The 18147-nt window shown below is 42.3% G+C and overlaps 1 protein-coding gene and 1 long non-coding RNA gene across 3 annotated transcripts in view; one reads left to right on the top strand and one right to left on the bottom strand.

Annotated features, from left to right (window-relative positions):
• The first annotated feature begins 473 nt into the window (after positions 1-473).
• On the top strand, positions 474-14433 carry LOC136760123 (uncharacterized). Of its 2 annotated transcripts, XR_010820156.1 has the most exons (8): positions 474-534; positions 2571-2650; positions 3174-3238; positions 3384-3459; positions 3685-3791; positions 4269-4334; positions 14001-14067; positions 14360-14433. It is a non-coding gene; the product is annotated as an uncharacterized LOC136760123 (long non-coding RNA). The 2 variants fall into 2 exon arrangements; XR_010820155.1 differs by lacking the exons at positions 14001-14067; positions 14360-14433 and adding an exon at positions 5914-7937.
• Positions 12287-18147, bottom strand: part of necab1 (N-terminal EF-hand calcium binding protein 1) — a 42018-nt gene continuing 36157 nt past the window's right edge. The window contains exons 10-13 of the mRNA XM_066715394.1: positions 15124-15236; positions 14351-14428; positions 13047-13138; positions 12287-12726 (exon numbers count right to left, since the gene is read on the bottom strand). Coding sequence (XP_066571491.1) covers positions 12698-12726; positions 13047-13138; positions 14351-14428; positions 15124-15236 — 312 coding nt within the window. The 3' untranslated portion in view covers positions 12287-12697. The remainder of the gene's footprint in view (positions 12727-13046; positions 13139-14350; positions 14429-15123; positions 15237-18147) is intronic.

An 18147-nucleotide genomic window follows, 5' to 3' on the forward strand; every position in this document is an offset into this window, starting at 1 on the left:
GCAACAGTAACGATCTGTAGTGTGCATATTTTCTTAAAGTTCAAAAAGAAGAGTCACATTATCGCTTTAGTTTAACACATCAATAAAAAGTAGAACAGCATTCTATGAGAAACTAAACCTCAGCACAACACACCGCCTATCCATATCTGGCAGAAAAGCTACGTCACTGCGTCCTCCGAGCTCTTTAAACACGAGTGACTTGCTGCTGCAGCTGCAGAGAGGGGCGTGGCTTAGATCTCATCCCTGCGGGGGCGTGGCTTTATAGCACCTGTATGGGGGCGTGGCTTAGATCTCATCCCTGCGGGGGCGTGGCTTTATAGCACCTATATGGGGGCGTGGCTTAGATCTCATCCCTGTGGGGGCGTGGCTTTATAGCACCTATATGGGGGCGTGGCTTAGATCTCATCCCTGCGGGGGCGTGGTTTTATAGCGCCTACATGGGGGCGTGGCTTAGATCTCATCCCTGCGGGGGCGTGGCCGCTGACCGCGAGAGGAGGCTGTTTCGGCCGGCAGGCACAGAGGCGCGCGCTGCAGGTATGTTCATTTCCAATGCAAATAATTACATAAAATGTCTATTTGAAGTGTTTCATCTGTACTTTATGAAGACAAACGCGTCGGAGTGCATGGCCCGCCGTCACTCGCTCTCTGCCTCGGTATTAATTAGTGCTGCGGCAGATGCTTTGAAGCAACAGTTTGAGGGATGTGCTCGGCGCGCGGGGCCGGCTGGGAGGGCAGCGAGTCGCGCGCTGCGGCTGCCAACTTCATTTAAAAGTCAATTGAAATAAAATCATCAGCTGCAGAACACGGCCCATCAGCCGAACCAACTACAATATTAATCTCAGTTGTGTGTTACTGTGGGCAGCGGTTGTGCAGGAACAGAATATGCTGAGTCAAACGGGCTGAGAGTCCGAGCGCCCAGGGACCGCTGAGTCAGAGCCCAGCCGGCCGGTTCTGCTGTCGTGATTTATACTGTCAATATTGGCCTTATTTTAAGAAGTTTACCTTTCCTTCCAGTCATGCCGTGTTGCTTTACTTTCTTCTGTCACTGAGTCCCTTGTCAAACCCTTTCCGCCCCTGTGTGTATAGTGACAGCGGTGTGGAGTAGCGGTCAGGGCTCTGGACCCGAGCGGGGGCTGTAAGGTACTGTACCCACCCAGCACAAACGCGGCTGCGTGTGACAGTAATGTGATGCACAGTAACCAGTCGCCCTGCTTGAGGTTGTTTTTGTTAAGAAACACAGTAATATCGCCTTCTGGAATGTTTGTTTGTAAACTGGCATTCTTTTGTTGCTGGAAACCCTGCACACGTTTTTATACAAGTTGAATATTTAGCCATTAAATTAACGGGTTAAATCACCGTAGGTCACGGATTTCTCTGCGGATTCTTGACGAGGTGCATTTTCTCTACCAGATTCAGGTGTATTTAGCCCGGGCCAACGCAGTTCACAGTGGCAAAACAGCAGGGAAACATGACACATATGCCATCCACCCAGCTTCTTGTTCGTGTTTTGTTTTGCATTTACCTTTACAAGTCGCATATTTAGTAATGGAATTAATGGGTTAATCACTTTGGGACACTGATACGTCTGCGGATTCTTCACCAGGGGCATTTTCTCGGTTCAAGTGTATTTGCCCTGGCCCACCGTGGCTTTCATTGGCAAAACAGCAGGTATATGCCAACCTCATTTTTGCACCACTGAACTCTCAAATGTGCATTTGTCTTTGTAATGAGGGGTTTATTACAAAGTATAGATAGATTGGCATATGTGGCATGTTTACCTGCTGTTTTGCCAATGAAAGCCTCGTTGGGCCAGGGTAAATACACTTGAACCTGGTAGAGAAATTACCTGTGGACAGGAATCCACAGAGAAGTAAGTGGCCCAAAGTAATTTAACCCATTGCTTTCAATGCTACATATGCGACTTGTATAAATAAAATTTGCACTTATTTCCCTGCCGTTATGCCACTGTGAACTGCGTTTAGCCAGGCTAAATACACTGGGACCTGGCAGAGACCTTACCCCTTGTCAAGAATCAGCAGAGACATCAGTGGCCCAACACGAATGAACCCAGTTAATTCTATTGCTAAATATTAAACTTGTATAAATAGGTTGGCATATGTGGCATGTTTCTTAGTGTTTGCTAATGGTAGCCACATTGGGCCGGGCTAAATACACTTGGACCTGGTTGAGAAAATGTGCCTTATCAGGAAACTGTAATGAAATAAGGTCCTGAGGTGATTTAACCCGTTACTTTCAATGCTAGTGGTTTAACTTGGATACATAGGTTGGTGTGTTTACCTGCTGTTTTCCCAATGAAAGCTACATTGGGCCAGGCTAAATACACCTGAATCTGGTAGAGCAAATGCCCCTCGTCAAGAATCCGCAGAGAAATCCATGGCCCATGGTGATTTAACCTGTTAATTTAATTGCTAAATATTCAACTTTTATAAATAAATGTGTGCACTTAGACTGAATAGGAAGTTGCGCAAGCCAACTTCAGCCTTGTGGCTTCTGCACTATATGTGTGCTGTGAGACCCACGCTATGCTGATGTTGGTCTCTGTGCTGCAGGACGATGGAAGTGTCCAGAAGGAGGATTTATAAACTCCTGCAGCCGGCCAGGCCACTGCGACGCCTGAACATTGACCCTGGTAAGTCAGGTATATACACGCAACATGGCAAGCACACAATCCACACACCACACAATAGAGACACCGTGCTTATGAATGGCCAGGCAAGGAGCTGCAGTGGGCAGGATTTGCAGTGCCAATGCAGGAGCAAATGCAATGGTCCGTTCTCGCCCTCCAGCCCAGAGGAAGCATACGGACTCTTGAGTGGTTAAAACACATCATTAAAATAACTTTTACTAGGGTATGTAAACATTTTCTAACACACACAGTCTGGTCAAATCTCTGTTAATGAATGCAAACTTTGCACAATCATTGCGAGTTCACACCTGGTCTCCCGTCCCGGGCATTTCTCCACTCTGCTGAAATCCTGCTCAGTGGGCAGGGGCTCAGGCTGTCGGCTCCTGACACTGAGTGCCAGTCTGTGTTGTGTGCGAGGCTGGAGCGGTGTGGAAGCTGCCTTAGTCTACTCAATATCATTTTGATAGCTTGATAAATATATTTTTTCATAGTCCGTGAATAAGTTGTTTTTAATATATATTTTTAGAATCGGCTCCTAGGAATGCGGAAACGAGAGACTCTAAGGATTGCTCATACGCTGAGGACAGACCGGTATGTTAATTGTTTTTTAACACGTTCTTTACTTGTATCTGCTGTTTCGTCTAATATATTTTCCCGATTCCCGAATGATGTTCCTGAAAATTCTGCTCCGATTTCTGATCTTGTTTTTTAAATTCCCTCTTCTGTCTGTGTGGAGGTTCATGGAGTTGCAGTGGATGAGTTCTGCAGAATTATCAATCTGCAGACTCACAGTCAGCCCACTGTGAAGAAAGGTCAGTGTTCTGGTCACATGGCCAACATGTCAGGACTGTTAAACACTTGCATTCCTGTTTTCACAGCCTTCAATGTGTGCCTGATGAAACTAAACCATATTTAATGGTCTCAGTGATGTGACCTTCATACCATAAACAATCTTCCGAGTTAGCAGTTTGTGCTGTTTTGTACAGTGTATGAAAATGTAAGATTTTGATTTATAATTGTATTTGTTCCCCTTTCAGAAAGAATATCCTACAGCAGAGAGTTTCTGATCAAACTTGCCAGCTCACCTGTTGCCAAAAGGAAACCAGATTTTTTACCTGATCACCCAGTGGTTCTTGAGAAGCCGGTAAGTTTGACATGGTTTGATCTCAAATCTGTTTTAACTCCTTGGCTGAAAGTTGATCAGTGATGCCGTGATCTGCCTGGAACTGCAGGTTCAGTGATATTGAAGATATACACTATATTCCAGTTTGATATTTTGAAAATCGTTCATCACTGCAGTGTATGCTGTGTTAGTATTTAAGGAAGAAACAATTGAAGGCTGCCGCTCCTGTAAAGCTGTGACCCAATTTTCTGTTGCAGCTCAATACATTGTCTTAAAGACCCCCGGCAACAGAGTCCCACATTTTAAGTGTCTTCCATACAGATTGATGTATATGTGAAAGAATGTCATGTCATAGTCTTCAATTCGTCGGTGTAATTATAAAGCAGTTTATTTTATAATCTGTCTATATATACACACAGAATCTGAGTGTTACGTTGAACATTCACTGTCCTATTTATTATGCTTTCATAAAATCATTTTAATTGTTCTGTTTTCCAGAGGAAGGATTTATACTGTGATTACTCCTTTACCCATTACAGAGACTAAGATGTCAGGGAACTACAGGTATTTTAATGACGTTTTAGTACATTTAGTTTATGTCCCACAGCTGAACCATGTAATTATTATAAAACATAATGTAGTTTGTCATTTGGTTAAATAATATTAAGGATAAGCTTTTTTGTTATAAGTTAAAATACAGCAGGTCTTTTTTGGAATTGTTGTCAAGAGTATTGTACCATTTATATGTACACTATTGGTCAAAGGTTTTGGTGCACCCCCATTTTTCCAGTTTTTATAGAAATGTAAGCAGTTCAAGTCCAGTGAATAACTTGAAATGGTACAAAGGTAAGCCGTAAACTGCTAGAGGTTAAAAAAGAAAAGTTACTTGGCAGTTAGATTTGGCAGTGATACGCACAGCTCCAGTCTTCTCCGGACAGTAGATGGGTGTACCAGGGTCCCACTGTTTTCTGCCAAGTCTGAGCTGATGGCACTGCTGGACATCATCTGATTGCGAAGGGAAGTGAGCATGATGTGTTTTTCATCTGCTGCAGTAAGTTTCCTTGGCCGACCACTGCGTCTACGGTCCTCAACGTTGCCCGTTTCTTTGTGCTTCTTCAAAAGAGCTTGGACAGCACATCTGGAAACCCCTGTCTGTCTTGAAATGTCTGTCTGGGAGAGACCTTGCTGATGCAGTATAACTACCTTGTGTCTTGTTGCTGTGCTCAGTCTTGCCATGGTGTATGACTTTTGACAGTAAACTGTCTTCAGCAACCTCAGTTAGCTGAGTTTGGCTGTCCCTCACCCAGTTTTATTCCTCCTACACAGCTGTTTCTGTTTCAGTTAATGATTGTGTTTCAACCTACATATTGAATTGATGATCATTGGCACCTGTTTGGTATAATTGTTTAATCATACACCTGACTATATGCCTACAAAATCCCTGACTTTATGCAAGTGTACCTAGAAGAATTGATGCTGTTTTGAAGGCAAAGGGTGGTCACACCAAATATGGATTAGATTTACATTTTTCTTGTGTTCACTCACTTTACATTTAGTTAATTGATGCATATAATCTATTAACATGTCTATTTTTGAAAGCATTCTTACTTTCCAGTAAGAATAATTTATATTATATATAAAAACCAAAACACTTGGCAAACTACACAGCAGTGAAAGAGTACATATGTGATTAAAGAGAAGCACCAGAGGGGTTTGACAGCTTATGGGGTTACATTTTGTTAAACAAAACACATTTTATTTTTTATTTCCAATTGTTTATTTGTTCTATGGCATTATGACATTAAACTGCATACATTTCAATAAAAACTGGAAAAATGTAGGTGTTCTAAAACTTTTGACTTGTAGCATATGTATTAGGTATTCACCTCATTACAAAGTTATATTTATTAATACACACACACACACACACACACACACACACACACACACACACACACACACACACACAGTCTTCTGAGAACTGAATGCCAACTGTCAAGTGAATGTCAAGTCAAATGTGGCCTAGTCCTAATTATTTCTGGGGGTGAGTCCTTCAGTGGGGCTGATGAGGTTTTCCAGTCCTGCTGCATGTCTGAGGGCTTTGTGTGATCTTTGCCTTTCTTGTGTCGGCCTCTCTTTCCAGAAGTTGGCCTGCGCTGGTAAAGACTCTCTATCATGCAAGCCAGGCGGCAGTGTGGAGCAGCAGGGGTTTCATGCAGAATGGATCTACTGTTCATGACGGCCTGTGTGGCGTCTGTTTTTCTGGTGCGTTCTTCTATGGGAGAAAACTCTGGTGACAGGCGTTACTGCCGCTTCAGTGGAAGACTGGGGAACAGGGTCCTTGCCGGTTGCCAGACTGAAGGTGCCCTGAGCTGCTGAAGGCATCGCACACTGAGGAGTATCTGGTGATCATGGTTCTCGAAACGAGGCTGAAACAAATGGCATTTCATTTATTAGACATTGGATCAATAACTGTTATTGATGACAAGGTCCTAGTGCTCATAGCTAATTCCATAAAAGATCATTTTCCCTGTCTTTTCTCTTTTAATTTGAGCAGCGTTGACCAGAAACACGGTTTGTGAGCGCACGGTCATGTGAGCGCACTGGGTACACTACGTATCTGAAACCTTTCAGCCAGGAGGGCTTTGGGATTCCCCTGTAGTTCCCTGTTGGCGAGAGCAGACTGGTGTTATTGAAACTAAAGAGAGCATTCTCACCGCTGTGAACGTCAGGGTTCAGTCAAAATTGCTTTGACATGTTGGAGAAGTGGATCATGTTCAGTATAGATAGACTGATACAAGAAACTAGTTCTGAACTGCGTTTCCCACAGTGCCACGCTCTTCCTTGCAGTAGTTTATTTGATTTCATTGTCTGCATGCTTAAACCTAAATTGATTTTTTATTTTTTTGGCTTGTTCACCATTGTTTCACAGACGAGCTGTTAGCATCTGTGCTTAAGAGAAAAACCTTTATCGTTGACTTCATTCCTTAATGTTTAATTTAAAAGGCAGAAAAAAACTTAAAGGACTAAATGTACTTATTCTCCCTTAGAATTGATAATTTTCTATGTTTTGTATTGTAATTATAAGTGTCTTTCAATGTATATAGTTGTTGAAATCACTGGTGCTGGTTATTTGAATTCCTGTGTCACTGAAGGATCTCTGACACTCATTCACGGGCTCGTGTTGCTCCTCGTGTTTGGATCGTAGCTGGTAACACGGCTTGTGTTCACTTCATCACTGTGCGCTGGACTATAGGCATCGAGTCCGAGGCTGCTTGAAATAGGTCATTAATGTGGATCTGGGAAATTTGGTACAGGGAACAAGTGTGTGAAAAAACTACCATAAAATACCTTTAAAAAAATTCAAAATTTTACAAGAGATTATTAGAGTTTGCACATTGTTCCCTTTCGTGAAATGTAAAAAGCTATAGTTTATACAAACCTGAACAAATTCAAAATGTGTTATTAATTTATTACCAACAATATGGCATCGTGTTTAAATGATGCAGGTAATTTTTGCAGTGCAGAGAAATTAGCCTCTTGCAGCGAACTGGTCTGGGTTGCGTTGGGGCTGAAGGTGGTTGTCCACTCGAGGAGTGAGGGACGAAAATATAATTTCCCCCATAATTAATACAAAGGAAAAAAATACTTGAAAAATAATGGTTATTTTGTTTGTGTTACTCTTAAACCATTTCAAGTAGTTTGTTTAAGGAATGAACAGTCAGTACTTGCTAGTGTTTGAGTTCATTTTGTTTTTCTTTGCACAGTGTTGAACTTGTTTCAGACTTTTTAATTCCTTTCTCCCTCTGGACAGTCCAGTAGGTTGCATGTGAAGCTTTAACGTTATGCAGTTGGTTTTACTAAAACATTTACAAAGGTTTTGTTCTTGCATTTTGTCCTTGTTTATGGTTTTTGGGGAACAAAGCTGAGCCTCAGCCCAGCGCTCCACTGGTGAAGTGTAACGAGATTAACACGTGTCTAAAGTGTGGCTTTGCAGACTGAGCTGAGCTGAGCTGTGGCTGTGATGTGATGGCAATCTGGTTACAGTCAACTAGTTTTGAATGCCTTACTTATGGAGATGTACCAATGTAGGGTAGATAACGGCACTTGTCCTGCACAGAATTTACATGGTTTTACCTGTGAATAAAACGGTTGTGCCTGCCTGTCCGAGGTCTTGTGTGCAATGTTGTGCATCGATATGTGGCCTTGAAGATTGAACCCACAAAGCAGGTGTTGCATCTCTGTTGAGACACAACAGCTCTTGGCTGTAGCTACTCTTTATAACAGGCCTCCAAACTCGGTCGTCCCCGCTTCAGACCAAGTGGACTTGTGTTCTAGTTGGTCTGTTCAAGGTCCTGGATTTGTCCACCAGCGAAGACCCTTCTCTTCTACAGAAAAACTTCAAACTTCAAAAATATGGCTGCAGATATTTGCTGCTTCAGTAACAGGTCTCTGAGTGAAAGTGCGCAACGTCCACTAGGTGGCAGCAAAGTGTAACATTACAGTTGTGAGCCGAGGAGGCTGGAGGCAGAGAAATGTCACTTAACAACTGCATGCAAGGACGAATGTGTGATTTAAATATGCAATACATTCATTTTCAAGGGACAGAACATATTTTAAGAGAGTGTAAAAATGTTTTATTGTGAAAAAGCAAAGTAGCTATAACCTCATTTAACCTCCTAATTTATACTGATCTCTGTTAGGGTTTGACTGGACTGGTTGTTAACCTGTGGCACAAAAAAACGATAACATGCCACAGGTTAACAACCAGTCCAGTAAAACCCTAAGAGAGATCAGGATAAATGAGGAGGAGGTACTAAAGGGACTAGCAGAATTAAAAACAAACAAATCACATGGGCCAGATGGTACACTTCCAACAGTACGTAAAGAAATGAGGGAAATTATTTATAGGCTGCTAACTCAAATATTCCAAATGACACTTAGAACAGGGGATGTGCCAACTGACTGGAAGACGGCAAATGTCATACCAATCCACAAGAAAGGAGACGAAACTGAGCCAGGAAATTACAGACCAATCAGTCTCACCTGCATTACTGAAAATGTTGGAAAAAATGATTAGACAGAAAATAGAGGAGCATCTTAATGAAAAACATATTCTCGGAGATAGTCAACATGGGTTTAGACGAGGCAGATCATGTCTTACTAATTATTAGAATTTTTTGAACAGCTGCAGTTGCATGTAAATCATGTGAAAGCATATATGATATGATAGATTTTCAAAAAGCTTTTGATAAGGTTCCACACCAAAGACTGATCCTCAAATTGGAAGCTGTAGGCATTCAGGGTAATGTAAGTAGATGGATTATGAACTGGTTGATGTATAGGAAACAGAGGGTGTCGATTAGAGGAGTTGCTTCTAACTGGAGTGAGGTTGTTAGTGGAGTTCCACAGGGATCAGTACTAGGGCCTGTGCTTTTTCTACTCTATATTAATGATCTGGACTCTGGGATAGTTAGCAAACTTGTCAAAAATGCAGATGATCCTAAAATAGGTGGCTCAGCAGATACAATCTCGGCAGCACAGGTTATTCAAAGGGACTTAGATAATATTCAGTTGTGGGCCGACACCTGGCAGATGAAATTCAATGTGGACAAGTGCAAGGTACAGTGAGGGGAAAAAAGTATTTGATCCCCTGCTGATTTTGTACATTTGCCCACTGACAAAGAAATGATCAGTCTATAATTTTAATGGTAGTGTATTTTAACAGTGAGAGACAGAATAACATCAAAAAAATCCAGAAAAACGCATTTCAAAAAAGTTATAAATTGATTTGCATGTTAATGAGGGAAATAAGTATTTGATCCCCTATCAATCAGCAAGATTTCTGGCTCCCATGTGTCTTTTATACAGGTAACGAGCTGAGATTAGGAGCACTCTCTTAAAGGGAGAGCTCCTAATCTCAGCTCGTTACCTGTATAAAAGACACCTGTCCACAGAAGCAATCAATCAATCAGATTCCAAACTCTCCACCATGGCCAAGACCAAAGAGCTGTCCAAGGATGTCAGGGACAAGATTGTAGACCTACACAAGGCTGGAATGTGCTACAAGACCATCGCCAAGCAGCTTGTGAGAAGGTGACAACAGTTGGTGTGATTATTCGCAAATGGAAGAAACACAAAATAACTGTCAGTCTCCTTCAGTCTGGGGCTCCATGCAAGATCTCACCTCGTGGAATTTCAATGATCATGAGAACGGTGAGGAATCAGCCCAGAACTACATGGGAGGATCTTGTTAATGATCTCAAGGCAGCTGGGACCATAGTCACCAAGAAAACAATTGGTAACACACTACGCCGTGAAGGACTGAAATCCTGCAGCGCCCACAAGGTCCCCCTGCTCAAGAAAGCACATGTACAGGCCCGTCTGAAGTTTGCCAATGAACATCTGAATGATTCTGAGGAGAACTGGGTGAAAGTGTTGTGGTCAGATGAGACCAAAATCGAGCTCTTTGGCATCAACTCAACTCGCCATGTTTGGAGGAGGAGGAATAACCCCAAGAACACCATCCCCACCGTCAAACATGGAGGTGGAAACATTATGCTTTGGGGGTGTTTTTCTGCTAAGGGGACAGGACAACTGCACCACATCAAAGGGACGATGTACCGTCAAATCTTGGGTGAGAACCTCCATCCCTCAGCCAGGGCATTGAAAATGGGTCGTGGATGGGGATTCCAGCATGACAATGACCCAAAACACACAGCCAAGGCAACAAAGGAGTGGCTCAAGAAGAAGCACATTAAGGTCCTGGAGTGGCCTAGCCAGTGTCCAGACATTAATCCCATAGAAAATCTGTGGAGGGAGCTGAAGGTTCGAGTTGCCAAACGTGCAAATCAATTTATAACTTTTTTGAAATGCATTTTTCTGGATTTATTTGTTGTTATTCTGTCTCTCACTGTTAAAATACACCTACCATTAAAATTATAGACTGATAATTTCTTTGTCAGTGGGCAAACGTACAAAATCAGCAGGGGATCAAATACTTTTTCCCCCACTATAATACATGCAGGTAACAAAAATATCCACTATAATTACACTATGGGAGGAATAGAACTAGATGAAGTAACGCATGAGAAAGACCTAGGAGTCTATGTGGACTCCTCACTTTCTCCATCCAAACAATATGTTTAAGCAATAAAAAAAAGGCAAACAATGTTAGGGTATATTGTCAAAAGTGCTGCATTTAAAACAAGGGCAGTAATGTTCAGAGTGTACAATGCACTAGTTAGAGCTCATCTGGATACTGTGTACAGTTCTAGGCACCACAATTCAAGAAAGATATCTCTGCTCTAGAGGCAGTTCAGAGGAGAGCAACCAGACTTATTCCAGGTCTGAAGGGAATGTCCTACTGAGAGACTGAGGAACTGAACCTTTTCACCCTGGAACAGAGGAGACTACGTGGGGACTGGATTCAAGTCTTCAAAATCATGAAAGGCATCGACCACATCAAACCAGAGGAGCTTTTCCAGATCAGCAGGGACACACGCACCTGGGGACACAAATGGAAATTGGGCTTCAAGGCATTCAAGACAGAAAACAGGAGACACTTCTTCACACAGAGAGGCATCACAATCTGAACGAACTCCCCAGCGATGTGGTTGAATTTGGGGAACATTTAAAAATAGACTGGAGAGGATCCTTGGATCACTTGGTTATTAATGGACACCAAACGTGCACAATGGGTTGAATGGCCTCCTCTCATTTGTAAACTTTATTTTCTTATGTTCTTATAAATTAAATGCTATAAGCACCAGAAAAAAAAAAAAAAAAAAATGTTTGACCAGTCCAAAACTTCCTACACAAGACAATCTACTTCTCGCTCCACTTTAACCTACAGTGACTCAACCGTTGGCAATGCTTTCTGCCAACAGAATACTTTAATAAGTGAAGACATATGTCACACTTTATGATAATGGGCACCAATTAATGAGTTGATGAAAGAATCCCTCAGGAATAATACATACAAACCATACACACTTCATCTGCATTCTTCTGAGAGTCACATGTATGACAAGGTGGGGGTCCGGGTTCGGGATCAGGTCTCAGTGTTAGTGCGAGAGGCAGTTGTGTTCTTCCTGAGGGATTTAGATATTGGTGCCAATTATTGGAAAGTGTTACCAAAATATAAAATGGTTACAATATGAATGAAAGGGATTAAAGGCTCTTGTGATCTTGGGGTTCAAGGCAGAACTGTGACTGTGCCAGGAAGCAACTTCCTGCTCAGCATGGTGCCAGTGGGCTGCTGTTGGGGGGGCCGGGATGGAAGTTCCTTCTCTGCCTCCTTATTCACGGGCCGAGTGATGTTTTATATTTTACACAATGTTCATTTCAGTTTGTACAGCTGAGGGCAGGTGGTGTTTCCCCTGAGCAGCTCACTGTTACTCGACCCGACCGAACCCTCACCCTAAATTAATAGAATGGATTTTAAGATCTCCCAACATAATCAGTAGGTAATCAGTATGGTAAGATTCCTTTCATAGTGACTGACAAGATAAGAATGACATCAACAGCATGTTTATTATTGATTAACATATCTTTAACATTATTATTGATTAACATATCAGAATTAACATTTTTATTCAGTTTTTTTCACAAATATCAGTTCACTGCATGAAGTGGTCAGTTTCGCAGTTGATCCACATACAGAATGAATACAATAGTTATTCACACTTCTACAACACATCCAACATACTGTACAGTTACATCATATAAAGTGCTGCTGATATTAACTTCTGGACAAACAAATTTGTACAAGAAAATTGAACAACGTCCCATTGCTTTAAATCTGTTTCAATACACAACATCTAGGAGTGAAACAGGATAACAGGTGAATCTGAGCATGGCTGACAGGTGGAGCCACAGGCATTGTCCACTGCGACATTCAGCCAGGGGCCACAGACCGGCCATGCCTAGTTATTGTTCAGAACCCACCATGAAGCTGAAACAAGAAAATAATAAATATACTTAGAGAAACATAATTACACACAGATGACACTTTGGATTACTGACTTCCAGTGGGAACAGCCTCTGGATGCCCTGCCTGTACATACCCTAGATATATTTACCCCGAATCATCAATGGTCTGAGCTTTGTGTAGTAACTTGATATTTAGACTTTAACAATAACATGCACATTGCACAAATAATTGTTCATTGTTTCTGTTCACAGGATTTTTAGGTTTTAAAGCACTGTGATGCCGGGCAACACACATGACCATGTATTGATATTCCTTTAGTATATCACTAGTTCAGGACAGACCTGGCACTAGCATTGTGGTCATCAGCTCAGGAGTCTCCAGGAAATCCACGTTGCTGCGCTGAAATGTTTTGCTGTAGTTTGTCTGCAGGTGGCTGCAAGGCAAAGCAAAGCGGGACAGAAACCGAGCTCAGACTCAACAGTTGAACTATATTGTACGCTGCTTCAAAATCAAACATGCATAAGACAAATGGAAGCCTCTGCCCTGATTGCCTTAAACACAACTCTATCAAATGTTACTGTTAACTGTCAAAATGTGCAGTCGTGTGCTGAAAAGGGAGTGAAACTGCGGTAACTAGAAAATACACAAATATTACAAAGGATACATTCGTAACGGGAGTGGAATGGGAAACAAAATGATTTAGAAACACCTTCAACAAACAGGATAGATTTCCAGCATTTTTTCTTTACTTGTAAATTTAAATAGTGTGAATTATAGATGCTACTGTGAAAAATTAATAAACGTAACGCTATTATTTAGCAGAGGAAACCCAACCCTCAGCAGAAAGCAGCTCGGCCCCACGGCCCGGAGACGCAGACACTGCAGCACCGAGCTTTACATGTCAGTGAATAAAAGCAGTCCCTTAAATTGTTTATAATCTTTAGGGGATTTTACTTCTACTAATAAAACAGGTCAAAATAATGGTTATTCACTTGGAACAGAAAATTAACACATACAATAGTATTTTTTTTTTGTTTAATGTGTCACTGCTTGCAGCTCGTCTCGTCTTCCCAGGCGAGGCTGATGTTTGTGCTGTTCTGATTTGTAAATCTTATGTTAATAATATATCTTACTTTAACGTTTAGCTTTCGGGACCTGTATATATCTGGATTATACAGTGCAATACATTTCATTTGACCTATACGTGTGTGTCTGACAATAGTGCGGTGAAACCCAGAACAGAACACTGCTTTGTTTTGTGTTTGTGTTATGAATTATTTTGCTCTTATTTGCAGTCTCGAAGTTACAGCGATGGAGCAATGAAGAGACTGTCCTGTGAATCCTGCCTGTTGTGCCTACTTGGTGAGGGGCCTCAGATCGAGTCAGACGAGACAGACACGGCAACACAGTTACACAAGGGTTACACCAGCACAGGGACGGGCTGTGATAGTGACAACATGGATCACACGTATTACTGGGCTCATATAGCTGACAACACCCACAGAGGTCATTCTTCACTGAGAACAGCTTAATATTACATGCACTGAAAACAGCAGACCTGCCAAATAATTATGAATTGAACTTGTAAATGTGAGCACTGAGTGTAAACACACAACTGTGCACATTCATCACACTGAACACATACTTTTTCCAGATGTTGCTGTGTTCCCAGAACTCGTACAGAATGAAGCGAGATTCGCTGGAGAGCTTCTGTACCGCGATGCTGAAAACAACACAACAGCTGTTAGCGCCATGGGAACCAGTGGGTGAGCCTGGGACAGGAACTCCCTCTAGACAATGTCCCCCAACCCCACCGCTATCAGGAACGAAACACCGTCAGCACCCCCCAGCATGAATGAAACAATGTCATCACCCCTCCCCCACACTTAGATGACCTACGGATGGTTCCCCTAAATTGTCCCTGTGTCCCCATTTGGCCACCCCGTTGAAATTGTTCTGGACACGTCACTGCAGGTGGGGCACTGCTACCCTTGAGCAAAGTCCTTTACCTAGATTGCTCCAGTAAATGCCCAGGTGTGTAAATGGGTAAATATAAAAATAATGTGACATCTTGTAACAATTGTAAGTCACCCTGGATAAGAGTGTCTGCTCAGACATTGAGTAATAATAGTGCTGAGCTGCCAGATTGTGTGTTTCTGCCTGTGTCTGCCTTTAAAGGACAAAGTATCTGTGCCTGAAAATGTCCCATTGATGAGTTTTTAATCAGACCAAAATCAGTGACACAGGCATAGTTTCTTGCCAGATAAATACAGGGATATGATTTGGTGTTTAATCATTAGACAAAAAAAAACTTTTAAGAACATTCAGTCAGGGATGTATACTGATTTTCATTTGAATTTCCACCTATGCAGAAGCTTTTGTAAGTAGATTAAGTGAAGTGTCTGAGCCAGTACTCACTGCAGGCAGCCAGTCTGTGAGTTCGCAGCCTCAATGTAGCGCCGGAGCGCCAGGCGGAAATCCTCCCGCTCCTCCTCCAGCACTGACAGCTGCCGCTGCACGATCAGGATGTGCTGTGTTAGACAGAGGCAGGGAGACGATGCTCAGAGCTGCTCTGAAACTGTACCCCCATTGGCTCCTCTTCCTCAGGAGCCACTCCACTTCAACCCTCACCCCCAAATGGTGGAATGACCTTCCCACCGAGATGAGGATCACACCGTCCCCGACCCCCTTTCAGCGATGACTGATCACACACACCTGTAGTACAGCAGCCTGACCTCCTGGGCCGCTCAGCACTGGGGCATTATGCACTTTATTACACTGTGGTTATTATTACTCCTGCGTGCTTCTGTACTGGTAGCACTTTTATCGTTTCCCATGCCTACCCCTCCCTTTAAAGCATACCCGGGACTGCATCCTATCTGCGCTGATCAGCTCACTGTACCATGATGTGTGTTTGTTGCATTTTGTACTTCAGTAATGATTTAAAATGTTTCTTGTGTTAACTATAAGTTGCCCTGGCTAATAAATACATAAATAATAATAATAATAATAATAATAATAATAATAATATAATAATAACACATTGTGCTGAGCTCCTGTCATATGTTTAAATTATGTTTAAACAGTGACATCGCTCTGTATAATGTGCGCTGCTCAGCAGTGACATCACCGTAATAATGTGTGATTGTCACAGTGACATCACTGCTAGTGCAGCAGGCTGGCAGGAAGAATCTGTCTCTCGCTGTCCCTGGAGTGTGAACTGCTGTCATTTACTGCGCCTTTCTAATTGCTCTGTCTTGCAGCTGCTCTTTCAGCACAGGATCCATAGCAACACATTTACTAACTGCAGGTTCTGGAAATGTAACAAGTTAAATCTACAACTTTTAATGTGATCCATTCATACATTCAGCCTATGAAAATGTGGCTCTAATGGAAGAACCTGTGTGTGAAAATCCAGAGTCAGATCCATGTCTCAGTTTGTGCCTTTCATCACAGCAGCATTGCACACTCAATTTCTTCTAAAGCATGCAGACACCAGTAAGTACGTGCCATCACTGCTGTACGGCTTCAAAAGCAGGGCCTTACAGTCCAGGAGATGGGAAAATAAGAGGAGCAAACTAGAATAAAGTTACAGGTGCAGTGTGCATATAATACGTATTGCCTTACACACATAATCAGTGTAACAGTCGGTGTTTAGTGGCTTACCCGTCTATTGAGTGTTTTATCTGTGACTGTTTTCCACTGCAGTGTTGGAGGAAGCAATAGGAGCTGACGGCTGGGTGCCAGGGGGGCAGCAGTGCTTTGACACAGCCGGGTTGCCAGTGCCAGCTCTGCTAAACTGTACCACACACATGTACAATGGGAAACTGTCACAGTACTTTTCACATTCATTTAAGCATTGGACATCTGTGTCCATCAGGAGATAAAGCATCCGGACTATCGCCCCATAAAACGCACATCGACATCATACTGAGACTGGGGAGGGGGCCTTTCATTAACAGGCATAATGCACATTTCTACGCAGTCTTGCCTCTTCGGTTCCCAGAGGAAAGGCAGGTATGAATATGTGAAACTTAAATCTACAGCAGTCATGGTGTAAAACAACTGCGGAGAGAAAAGCTATCGGACAAATAATCACAACTCAAACATCCTTCTTTATGTATTGGTGTTGTGTGTGTGTGATGGAAGTCAGTGCCTTGTGGTTGATGTTGCTTTGGCTGAGAAATATCACAGCTGCACACAGTACAGGTAAATAAAATCACATCACAGGGGGCTGTCTGGGATATCACTCTGTCTCCGTGCCATGCCTACAGAGGGACCGGTCAGGCCGCTGTCCTTAAGTAAATCGGCTGCGATGAGATACAGACTCCAGTACCTTACTTTGTGAGACTTAAATGACATGGGTTTTAATTAAGTTAATTAAGTTACTTATTGTATTTTATTCAAATGTGGATTTTAATGATATTTTTGTGATGGCAAAGTTATTCAGATGGTTATTTGAAAATCCTGTTATTGCTGTGAAAGAAAGACTTTCTGATTCAGATAAATCTCTCTAAGTAGATTACTGCAGAACTACAACAATAGTGTTTTATTCATAATTTAACATTTTTGAATCCTTGCTATATGTCCAATTCCCTTGTTCCAATACATTTAAGCATTTTTACATGTATCTATTAAGAATAAATGTATATACTGCATACAAACTCTTGACAATTATGTTAAACGGGATTATTCTCTTCCATATCTAAAGCATTATTACACTTTTACTGAGAGAAATAATTTGGTAGTATTAACTTATCAACCATTTAGTATTAAATCTACTAACTGCATTACAATGTTGTCTCACAATACTTACATTCATCTTATAGAACAAATAGTGCATTTCTGTATAATCCATTACAGGTAATCTAATTTTCAGTCAGCATTAAGAATTTCAATACATCACAACAAACCTCTGGTTCAATGTTCAGTGCCCAGCGCCCAGCTGCTCCCAGCATGACTCATGTCTGAACAGACTATCACAGTGCCAGATGGGAGAATCATTTCAGGACGCAGCATCGAGGACACAGAGCCTGCAGAACTGATTCTTTGAGACTGAGGAGCCCAGGACCCGAATATCACACCTCAATTAGTGAGGACTTAAGGCCCTGAATATCACATCTCAATTAGTGAGGAATCGAGGGCCAGAATATCACTCCTCAGTGCGCGTGTCCTGCCCTGTATGGCACCCACACCTGTCTGCAGCCCTTTCACAGACACAACACTCTACTCTTCTACTGGAAGACACCCAGTGGGCTTATGAGTGGGAGAGCTGAGACGTGTTTCTTTGTGGCACCGCTCTGTGGATTCTGCCAGGATCAAGCATGGATGGGGATGACAGCCTTTCATATCACACGACATTCATCCCTCTGAGCAATGCTGGATGTGTCATGAACTATCCACTCAGGAACTTTACACTGGGAACAAGATACATAAGCTGTG

This window comes from Amia ocellicauda, chromosome 10, assembly GCF_036373705.1.
Source record: "Amia ocellicauda isolate fAmiCal2 chromosome 10, fAmiCal2.hap1, whole genome shotgun sequence".
NCBI classification, from domain to species: domain Eukaryota; kingdom Metazoa; phylum Chordata; class Actinopteri; order Amiiformes; family Amiidae; genus Amia; species Amia ocellicauda.